The 11,604-nt window shown below is 44.7% G+C and overlaps 1 protein-coding gene across 4 annotated transcripts; it reads left to right on the top strand.

Annotated features, from left to right (window-relative positions):
- Positions 1 to 1,716: 1,716 nt before the first annotated feature.
- On the top strand, positions 1,717 to 11,207 carry LOC139103847 (breast cancer anti-estrogen resistance protein 3 homolog). Of its 4 annotated transcripts, none has more exons than XM_070658912.1 (7): positions 1,717 to 1,974; positions 5,039 to 5,261; positions 7,515 to 7,626; positions 8,688 to 8,927; positions 9,146 to 10,292; positions 10,360 to 10,662; positions 10,859 to 11,207. In XM_070658912.1, exons 1-7 carry the CDS (start codon positions 1,932 to 1,934, stop codon positions 11,188 to 11,190), a joined length of 2,400 nt encoding a protein of 799 aa, XP_070515013.1. In that variant the 5' UTR covers positions 1,717 to 1,931; the 3' UTR covers positions 11,191 to 11,207. The 4 variants fall into 4 exon arrangements, with proteins under 4 accessions (XP_070515013.1, XP_070515014.1, XP_070515015.1 ...); XM_070658913.1 differs by lacking the exon at positions 1,717 to 1,974 and adding an exon at positions 1,992 to 4,558; XM_070658914.1 differs by lacking the exon at positions 1,717 to 1,974 and adding an exon at positions 1,992 to 4,299.
- Positions 11,208 to 11,604: the final 397 nt, after the last annotated feature.

The following is an 11,604-nucleotide window of genomic DNA, read 5'->3' on the forward strand; positions in this document are numbered from 1 at the left end:
CATTACGTAGCTTTCGATTACGTTGGGGAAGGTATTTTCCATCCTTCCGTCCTTCCTTCCTCCTTCCTCTTTCCTCCTTCCTTCCTTCCTCCTTCCTCTTTCCTCCTTCCTTCCTTCCTCCTTCCTCCTTCCATCTCGACCGCGACGAAGAAGATGGACGAGGTACAGATCTCGCACTCTCAAATTTAATCTGGAATTTCAATCTTTATAAAACTTTGATCGCGAACATATCATGGCAGAATAAAGAACGAGAGAATAAAGACGACTCACTATAATTTGCCCCGTGGATGGACAACGGCAGATTTCCGTGCAGGATCCTGCGGTTGATAAGGCTTCCAGGGCGAGGCGAGACGTAGGTACACAGTGATAAGACGTAAAAGAATACAGGTAGATGCCTGGACGTCTTCGTCTCGAACAGCGATGCTCTCCACGTGGCTGGCGTATCTACTCGACTGCGCAGCGGGGCCCGTGGATCATTATCGATCGTTCTATCGATGGAGCGCTGTGATTGGTCGGCGCGCTAGAGTCACCCCTCTCACCCCGGATCGTCGTTTTGTGCCGCTATAGTTTGAATACGATTAACTGGTGGTTGCGGGTGAGGCGCGGGGAAAATCGCGAAGACCGTCTTTGCCTGGACATAAAAATTAATTAAATATTAATTAAATATTACAATAAAATAGAATTGTAAAATCTCAACTGAATTGTTGCTCGTGAAATAAAATATTATCTCCGATATTAATTCGTATTCGATAACACTTGCGCCGTATTGATCTTTTTATTTTGCAATTTAATCGACCCTGTCATTATTCTCCATTTATAATTCATTATGAACTTCACAAACGAGGAACGTGACGTCAAAGTGATGCGAATTCGGCGGGAGACCGGCACGCATGTCCGGGATGTACAATGTCGAAATGTTCAACAGGTGGTTCGCAGCCGATAGCTCGTCGCCCATTGCACTTGCGTTCTTGCGAAACTTGCTAACGCGACGGAAAACAAAAAAATAAACCTTGGATTAACGCGAAGAGCTGCATTTAACTGAAACGAGTCCGGATTTTCGATGACATCATGAGACTCCTTGAGAAGAATCTCACGTTGCCTTGCATCCGCGTGATCCGCACGCTGGATACTTGCATGCACGCATTCCTTCCTTGCCTTTTCTTTCTCTATTTTTCTCTTCGTTTACTGCTGGAATTTTTCTTCTAATTTCCAATCAAAGACCAAAACCTACTATACGTCAAATAATTAATTAAAGTAATACAAAAAGTGCTACAATTTCTATTCAACTTTTTCAAACTATTAAAACTCGCAGTTTATTCGAAGACAGAAATTCTTAATGAAATAAATGTTTAAATATTAAAAATCCAAGAACATATTTTTGAAATCTATGCACCGTTCGACGGATTAAAATTTTTAAGAATGTAAAGGCTCGGACATCAGTTGAAGGCCATCGTGAGCCGGCTGGCGACAGTATCGTTTGTTAAACGTCAGTCGTCTCTGCCATTTGCTCGCTCAGTTCTCTCCTTCTCCGTCACGTAACTATCTCTCTTCCAGTTATATCATACTACTCTCCGTCTCTTTTTCTCTTTCTGTGTTCTTTTTTTTCCCCTCTGTCTCATTCTATCAGTCTCCCCCGCACTTCACGTCTTTCCTCACGCCGCCAGTCACGTTCTCCTCCTCCTGCGAGAACCACTTGCGTACCGATGGGTCTGGTCCCTTCTTTCTAGTGTGTTTGCGCTCAGTCAGCTCAGCGTTAGCTCGGTATCGCATTATGCTACGGTTAGACAGTGTCGCAAGGTACTGCAACCGTGTCGTGTCAGTGCCAGGCCGTTCGAACCGTTTCGCTCCCCGCGGTGCGCTCACGATTGAATTCACCTGCGGGAATTCCTGCGGCTCGCACCGGCAGCCGCTGGCATGCCACCGGCGGGAAAATGGGAAAGACCGCCAGCAAACTGAAGTCACGACGGAGCCAAAGTCAGTGTGAATTTTTTTCCTACGTCACCTGTCTACGTAGCACACCGCGTAGCCTCTGATTTAACGTTTCGTAAATTTATTTCGCGACGGTTCGTCGATTTAAAAATAGGGGGAGGATCCGTGATTATCTCGCGGAGACTCGCTTGCATTTAACGAGGCGCGTATTCGCGGCGGATTCGGCGAAAGAAGCGGCTGTTCGAATTGCATTAATATCATCGCAAGTGTCCGCTGAATTTCTCGTCGGCCTCGGAATTTGAATACGAAAAGCCTCAACGCACCGTACTCCTGTACGTTGCCGAGTATCGTGTGTCGCTGGCAAGGGAAAGGCGATAGTGCACTTATCGGTTGATGCATACGCACAGATTACATTGCAGAGACACGTGTGCTCCGGCTTATAATTCCTCCGTTACCCGGGTCCCCATGTCGCGCAACGATTGTCGAGGGCGGACGGAAAACCACGTTCGTGAAGCGATTGTAAAACGTTACGTAAATTCCACGAACGGTGACGCGCTTGAAAGAAGAAATGTCGGTCGTCGCCGCTAATTCGACACGTGCGGCTGCACGGAGTCATCAAGAAACCGTATACGGTTATCTTCCTAGTGAATATAGCCTCGCCGCAAACGGCCGGAAACGAATTACAAATGAATTTGTCAACTACACCTCGATTAATCGTCGAGCACATGTTAACGCGCAACGAATATGAAAATCTATATCCCTTTATCGCCAAATAACGCCTACGACTCGATCGGGGCGTGTAAGATCTCGTATTAAGTGGATTACGTTATCACCAAAAATCGAAGCGCAAAACTAGTCGAGTGATATCTAACGTCTATCAGAAAGATCGATCGGTCGCGTTACAAACGTTCTCGACCGAACAGATAAAAAGGTAGAAATTAAAAAAAACAAAAAAAAAAAAAAGAAGTACGCAAATATGTTTTCATAACTTGCAAATTGGAATTTGTAACAAGCCTACGAGCGATCGCGCATCACATTCGCGTGATGCAAGACCGCAGTGAAAGTAGAACTTTTCGCTCTGTTCGAATAAACGCGACCTGTAATTTACACGCCGTTACATAAACCGCGCTCTATTGCTATCATTATTTTGAAAATTGTGAAAGAACACGCGTCACCCGCGACGTTGAAAGTCTCGGATAAACGGCACGGGGATTTTATTATTTTTTTTTTCTCCGTACGCACATGCGACTCGATTGAAATTCCTCTTGTGAGGTACACGCGCGTAATTATATGACGACGAAGGAAACGGGGACCTTCTGGGTTCGCAGGATGCATTTCGTTTAAGGGTATACTGTTTGAAAATCAACGTCGACGTTTAGAAACGTACGTATGTTCTGGTAGATCCTCACGTTCTCTCGACGATATTCTTTATCAACGTTATTATAATACCTTCAATAATTTAGTTTTTAAAAAAGTAATGACTGACAAATTAGCAAAAATTATATCCGCCGACTTAAAATGTCGCGGGCAACATTTTGATAAATATATATTTGTTAAATTATTCTAAATAAACGTAATATGAATTTTGTTATCGCGAGTCCTTTCCGAAAGGAAAGCAAGGGACATCTGTCAGTGAAATAATTCGTACGGTAGATTAAATGTGAGAGAGGTAAAAGGACGGACAGATTGTGAGTGTTATCAAGCTGGTGGTCCGCATCAAGCGGTATATAAAATATTTAACTTGGTTTATCTCTACAGCCGTCTGCTACCGGTGTGATGGAAGTACAGTACGTTCTGCAAAATTAATTATTCATATTACCTCGTAGTAAATTAACGAGACAGTCTTTTAAATAACTGGACATTTCGCGACCGATAAATTATGTCCGTTCGTTTATATTTTCAATTTAATTTCCCCGTCCGTCCAGCGATTGTTTCACAATTAAGTTTTGTAAAATAATGACCAAAAAAAAAAAACGTTTATTTTTAAAGTCGTAACTTAACAATTCGGCTTTAACGTCATTTCACAATTACACAAAAATAAAAATGAGTAATTTTTGCGGGGACGAAAATCGCGCTTGGATTATCTCTCGTTTTTGCGGTCGACGGCGCTTCTCTAAATAGATATCTTCGGTAAACGGGGCCCTTATCACTTATCCCCAGGTATTATGTTCGCTCGCGGGGGACACGCGGCAAGAGATACGCAGAAAGAACGAGATATATATAGTGTATCTACACGTATATATGTATAATACCTACACGTGTACACGAGACGGGCAAGAGATGAGCGAGCAGGTAGACGCCAGCGAGAGCAAAGGTGAAAAAGAGGCAGAGAGACGATCGGTAGAGGCCGAGTACGGGAGAAAGAGAGAGGTGTGCAACTTTATAAACCTGCATTCCTCTACTCTGCTTTTTCAAACATGTACAAGCCGCTGCATCGAGAGATCGGCCACGCTCTCGCAGCGCATTCAAGTTTAACGCGAGCCGTTTAAGAGCGCGCACATAATGCAACTCGAGCGAGCTCAATGAAACGGCAATCACGATCGTTTTCCCCCTAGTGAAGAACCGTGCGACGAGACTGTGAACGCAACCAGAATGGAACCCGTAGAATTAGAGAACGACGCGGGCATACGTGAGTGCGCTAGAACCTATGTAATCCTCGTCCTCGCGCGTTACGCCGGCCAGAGATTCGCGGTAGTGCGCGAACGGATACGTCAGCCTCGAAGCGTCTCGCGCGTCGTAAAACTATATTAAACAGAAATTGTGCGCGATCGAAAGAGCTCGCTACCGTCCCGAGGATCGCAATAAGTGGAACGTTGTTATTAATCGACACGAGAGAAGCGGAAATACGGTGCACGTTGTCGAGCAAATATACACCTCGTTCTAGATCGTTTTCTAATTGCTTTCGATTAATAATCCTGATACCTCGAGCGTGCGTTTTACGCCGGCGTCCGGTTAGATCGCTTTTTACGGCCCGCTCGAAATTATTCATCGCGCCTCTCGATTTTATTACACTTTCATAGCTACGTTTCCACCGCATACGCGCCCGCTAATTGAATTCGACAGGGACGATAACGCTTTTACACGTGTAATTTCTTTACGACACATCCAGGCATAGCATGGAGCTTTCGATTCCCATCTATGGGTACTCTGCAGAACCTAGGTACCAACAGCCGACGGCGCAAACGGAATGGTCTCGCTTCGTCGGAATCGTGTAAGGATCTCCGCCAGAAGAGGCACACGATACACTTGCAGCCGGAAGTGATCATTCAAAACGAGCCGTGCTTAATCGTGACCCCGCCGTCACCCCAGGATTACGCCGAGGATATTTCGAGGTACGTGAATACCATCTTAATTACTGCGTACGATCGTACGTCTAAAACAGCGGAGGTGAAGTAGCGAGACGAAAATTGAGGGAACAAGAGACGTGAATAAGTAAAGGTACTAAAAATCGTACGAAAGCCTCGGCTTTTTTTTTTCTTTTTTTTTTGTTCTTTCTTTTCACCAAATGCTGAAGACGTCGAAGGCTAAAAGTTATAGCTTATGAATTAACCTTCTTTGAGGGTACGTCGAGATACCGATACAGGATTATAATGCGCCTGGCGACTCTCTCGAACCGGTTTCTCTCGATTTCTACCTTCAGAATGACGCACTCTGTTCTCGCGTACGAGCGGCTAACAAATGCGGGAGCCTCGTAACAGGAAAATAAAACCGGGAAACTATAGCCGAGCCACCTGTCATCGAAGAAACACCGTCGCGACCTCGGATACCGCGGGGGCCACGCTCGAAAGAATAATGCGCGCGTCGCTCCGAACATTATAAAATGATTGACGGATTAATAAAACCTATCGATCATCCTCGAGATGCCTTCTCGTGATTAATCCCGGCAATCCGTACGGAAGTGCATCCCCGCGTTCCCGCACAAAGACTTAAAACGATATTGTTCAGGAGACGGACGTGCATTTCCCTCGGGCGGTTCTCGAAATAAATCCTGCAAATGCACCGCCGGTCAGCGTCGTTGGCATCAATCTCGGCGAATATTACATTTACATATGAAACTCCGCGGCAGTGACAATGTAACCCGCAGGGAGACATACGATTTTGCAATCGCGCTTATCCTTCGTACTTCGATTTCCCTCGTACCGCGATTTTCACAACCGACTATGCAGGATTGCTTTTCATTTTATTCTCTACCCGAGCTCGTGATTTTAAGTTAGATTATCGTTGGATAACAAATCCTCTTTACGTAATTTGTTTATACAATTTTGATTACGCATACGCATAGATATTGAAATTTATATTTTTATTCGAAATGTCTCGTCGAATGTGTGGCATAAAATTACGTTATTGAAATAATTAAATACCGATTCTCAGCTAGTAGAAATAAAGACGCCGTGAAAATAGCCCGAGATTTTAAATCACTTCGAAATCATTCTCTTTTACAAGCGAATATAATGCCGGCCCAATGTATATCTCGATGACGCCGTTTATCGAACGTTTCCGGATGACGCAAGCGCACCTTAGTCGTCGGCCCCTCCGCATACGCAGTCCCCCTTGTCCGGGGAGATCAATAACCCCCATATCGACGAAATAACCCGGTCGAAAGCGATAAAAGCAATGTACTTTTACTCCGTCTTACATTACGTCTTTATGATATCGGAAGATATCGCGTAACGTGAAATATCCATCGTCGACGCGCATATATTCGATATCCACCGCCCGTCAAGACGAGTGGCTTTGACAGACGAGAAGAAGGGGCGGGTATGAAGCTGGGAGCGGGTGGAAACGAACAAGGGCGATAACATCGCAGTAGTGTAACATCAAGGGTTCAAAGATTCAATAATCCCAGTCGTCGGAAAATAAATACGAGACGCGCGGCGCATCTACGTTGTTTTTCTCTCTCTCTCTCTCTTTTTTTTTTATTTTTCATCTTTTTATTCATCCCTACGCGCGAGTTAAAGGCCCATTAAAAATGTAAAACCGCGTAATTACATACGCAGGAATATGTTCCGCGCGCGGTAACGCCCGCGTAAAATTGTGCATTTAAATCCAACAGGCGATAACGATTTAATGGAGTTAACAGGCCGCGCCGTCGAGCCTGCTCTCCCGTCAGCGAGCGGCATCGTTATTTTCTACGCGCTCGTTATCCCACATGGTCCCTCCGTTCCCGCGAGGCCAGGCTCCGTCGGATTTAACTCGCGGGTTAATCCGCCGGTACCTCGCGAACGAACAAAGAAGTCGGCGAGGGAAGGAAGTATTTTCCTTGGCACGCGCAACCGATCTTTTCCTCTCTCTTGTTCGCCTTCCGCTCTTTCCTCGCGATCTATTAATACTTCCTCGCTGGTACCCTCGCGATACCCCGTGAAAATACGATCCTGCTTCGAATTGTTGGCCAGTGGGGTGCGTGTATGTGCGCGAGCGCACTCCCTGAACCCGGCCCGGTCGCGGTCAAAGTCTATCCACCCGTACGAAGAGTCGCAGCGAAGCTCTGCTTTTGGACGAAGGGACTGGGATTTGTAAAATAGAACCTGGGCGGCCCAGGCACGGTAAGCGGAGATGTGAGCGATCAAGTCTCGTTCTGACCGCAGGACGCCGGAGGACGATAACGACGCGAGGGTGAACCGCCGCACGTATCCTCCAAGAGAGCAAGAGCCACCCCTAACGAAGACACCCGGGAGTAACAACCTGTCCCCACCTATGGTAAGTAACCTGATCATACACAAGCCGTTTATCTCCGGAGATTAAGTTTCGTTGGAAGAAATTGGCATTGCATTAATTAAATTCCGTCCGGCATCCGTCCTTATATAATTATAAATATTCATACGAAGACCGATTTAATTAAAATTAATTGACACGTGAAGTTTCAAGTACGTTATCTACTTCTCGCAAGTTGTTTAAAATCTGTGGCTCACCGTCAGTAAAAATACCAACGCAGTTTATATTAATTTTTAATTAATCTCGTAATCACATGTACCGCGTAAGGTAAAATTTTACAATTAAACGAGAAATATTAAAGTATTTACTTCTTCATTTTCTTTTCGAGCATTAAAAATTAAAGCTAATTATTTTTTGATCATTTAATTATTTAAATAAAAAGCAGGTTCCTAAATCTTTTTGTACAAATATTTGAATTTAATAAAAAAAGAAAATTTTATTCAGAACATGTTTTCTATATTAGGCCGCGGCTCGTATATTAAAACGTAATTGACCGAACACGTAATTATAGGCTTAAGATACTGAACTGGTAACGCCGGCTTCTCGTCGCGCATAATAGGAAGCAATTAAATAGAGCGATACACTCGAGTACGAGCAATGATGGGTTGCGAGCTACTTGACGCGGCGATGTCGAGTTGCAGACGGCAATGTAACAGGGAGAGAGCTCAAGGCTGCTCTTGTTAAGCCAATCTTCTGTGGACCGCAGACTCCGGTCCCTTTCCAGCATTGATTGCCACAATTGTCTTACGCGGAACGTTCGCGCTATCTTTCTTCTACCATTCCGAGTAATTAATCGACAATACGAGAATGTGCCGGCGTATATTTAAATTGTCCGCGATAATAATGATTCATCATTCCGTACGATTGAAGAAAAGTTCATTGCCAGAAACGAGCTTTTAATTGACATTAATTGAGTGGAACATCATCCACTCCGTCTGACGACTCCCTGTGATATCTCAATTATTATTTTTCTAGCGTCTGTATTTAAAATAAAATATGCAAATAAGCGTGAATATTAAAATTATATTTTTTTATTGATTTTAAAGGAACCGCCCGAGGAATCTACTCGTAAGCTCTTAGAAAGAGAATTGCGGCTTCTCGACCCACGAGATCTACGATCGCACGCGTGGTATCATGGGAGCACCTTGCGCGGTGGACGGAAAGGTGCGGAAGCGGAAGTGCCAAATGACGGAGATTTCTTGGTGCGTGATTGCGCCTCCCAGCCCGGCAATTACGTCCTGACTGTACGATGGAAAGGTCAACCGTTACATTTCGTCATCAATCGAGTAAGTCGCCACGATAAAATTGAGTAAATAGCTGCTATAAAAATTCTAACCAATCTAACCTAACAGCTGTCGGTTTGTTTACGTTACATTTATCAAACGTGACAGAGATTTTATTGTGCCTTAATAATTTTCGAGTGACGAACATTTAAGATGTATATAATTATCGTTTAAAGCGTTTCAAAAAAAGACTCGACAGTGAATTAATATTTTTTTAACAGGTCGTGATTCAGCCGGACACGGTTTATGAAAGAGCGCAGTATCAATTCGAAGACGAGGCTTTTGATACCGTTGCCGATCTGATAACTTTCTACGTTGGAAGCGGTCGTCCGATCAGTCAAGCTAGCGGAGCCCGAATCATTACGCCTAAACCTAGATCGGTTCCGTTGACCTGTGTGCCGGCTCCTTCGAGTCAGCATTGCTCTAGTCCTTCCTCGACGTCTCTATCGACCGGTTCGCCGCCTCGTTTACCCAGAAAGCAGCAACGCAGCCACTCTCTGACTGCCCAGCATCACGTTCCAGAACAACATATTTCTCGAGAGAGCAATCAACAAACGGGACCACAATTACCTATTCAGTCCAGCACGCTGCCGCGCGTCCCGCCGATTCAAAACCAACCACCTTCCTGTTCTCTGTCGTTAGGTCGGCAGAAGATAACGCGAGTAATATCAGATCCAACGTTGCAGCAACAGCAGCAACAGCCACCGAGCTTAAATCTCCAAAACGTTCTGAGCACGGCGCCACCTAAGCCTCCCAGAGTACCTTACGTCCCGAATCATCAGCATCATCACCACCATCATCATCACCACCACCACCATCACCATCAAAGCTATCAAGCCTCTGGCAGTGACAGTGGTAACGGATCGGGAGACAGCGAATTCGAAACTAATAATTCTGGCGGTGCCAGCAACCCTTCTTCGGTGCCGATAAAAGGCGTGGTAATACGCAGCCATTACAATACAAGCAACGATGGCATCAATGGCAATAACAATAGCGAGTATGAATTATCGGCGGAAGAACAATTAGTAGTGGCCGCACCCTCGTTAGAGATTACCACAATGCTCGACATGGAAGGTTTTACGACGCTGCTGTTACCAGCCGGCGATCATCGACCTCTAGACCCGACAGCTTTGAGAGGAGTCTCGGGAATGCTGTTAGATTCGGCACCAAGAGTGCTTGCCTCCCACCTAACAAGACTTGATCTCGAAGTGGCGCTTCAACCGGGACCGGGTAACCGAAGCGGACTAAGCGGCATCGAGCTGGCGACTCTACCTCACGGTAGACAAGCTAGAATGGACCTAATCGAGAGATCGGAATGCTTAAAATTGTTGGTAGCAGTTACAGTGCTCGCTGGCGCTACGGCTATAGGTGAGTTTCGCTAATATCGCAATCTCCTTAATTTTCAAGATTACTAATTGATTATTAAAATTTGCAGAAAGAGCAGCTACTATCAGCAAGTGGATCAAAGTGGCAATCGATACTAAAACTGCGCTTGGAAATCTCTACGGCTTCTGCGGCGTGATGCTTGGCTTGTGCCTACCACAAATTCAGAGACTAGCTAACACGTGGCATCTACTGCGACAAAAGCATACGGATGAAGCTTTCAGTTTCGAGGCGAAACTAAGGCCTACTTTACGAGCTATGAACGAATGTACTAATCCGCAGGCGCCTAACACGACATTGCCACATTTGCTACCGATCGCGCTGCTTGGAGAACGCGGTCCCGAAGACGTCTTAGGTATTAAAAAAAAATAATAATAATTGCTATTTGCAAATTAAATCATCTATGAATAAACGGAAAAATATCTTCGTGTCGTTCATAATTATTCTAAATAGAAATATCTTTAAATATCTTTTCTATATTAATACAAGCTGACGACTCTGTTATTTTATTTGAAATATTATTTTTACTTATTTAACGAAATTAATTTTAGGCACTGTGGTACCCTTCGGACTCACGGCAGCGGTTCTTTCACCGTGGGAAAATTCAGCCTCCGATTGTGGCTTGTCTATCGTTTGGTCGCATCTCGAGGCGGCCCGCAAACTAGCCGATAGTCTGCCGCTTTTCCGCAGAAATGCAGAGATTGCTTTAGAGGGATGCAGGAGCGACGAACTTCTATCGGACGCCTTTCGTACCGAATTTCACATTAAATTTCTATGGGGCAGCCGCGGGTCTGCTGTCGCCCCAGAAGAACGTCACTTGAAGTTTATTCAAGTCCTAGACGCGATGTACGACAAGTGCGCGGCGAGCGAAGTAACCGTGTAAAAAAAAAAAAATAATAATCAAAGGATCTCAAAGATCTGAATGAGGAAGAGTCCGAAGAAATAATTCTTTATTTGAAAGAGTTAATTTCTTCCTCAATGTTTGGTGAACCTCACCGTGGATTCGTTTAGATTTTTATATAAGCTAGTTGCAAATATAACGAGAAATTAAAACATCCCGTTAATAAAGTGGCACGCTTATTGTCGTCACTATAATCCCGAATCGTAGAGCATATCCCCGAAATATCAAACGTTCATCTATCTAATCGCTTGTTCCGATTCGCGTAACCTACGATACCCAAAGAGCCGGGGGTCTCAATTGAACCCTCACCTGTATCGTCATCTTGTACTTAAATTTTAATTGACAATGTAATTCTATAACGTTATGTTGTAAGTGTTGTTCATATTTGTTCATACA

Source organism: Cardiocondyla obscurior, linkage group LG07 (genome assembly GCF_019399895.1).
Source record: "Cardiocondyla obscurior isolate alpha-2009 linkage group LG07, Cobs3.1, whole genome shotgun sequence".
In the NCBI taxonomy this organism is placed as follows: domain Eukaryota; kingdom Metazoa; phylum Arthropoda; class Insecta; order Hymenoptera; family Formicidae; genus Cardiocondyla; species Cardiocondyla obscurior.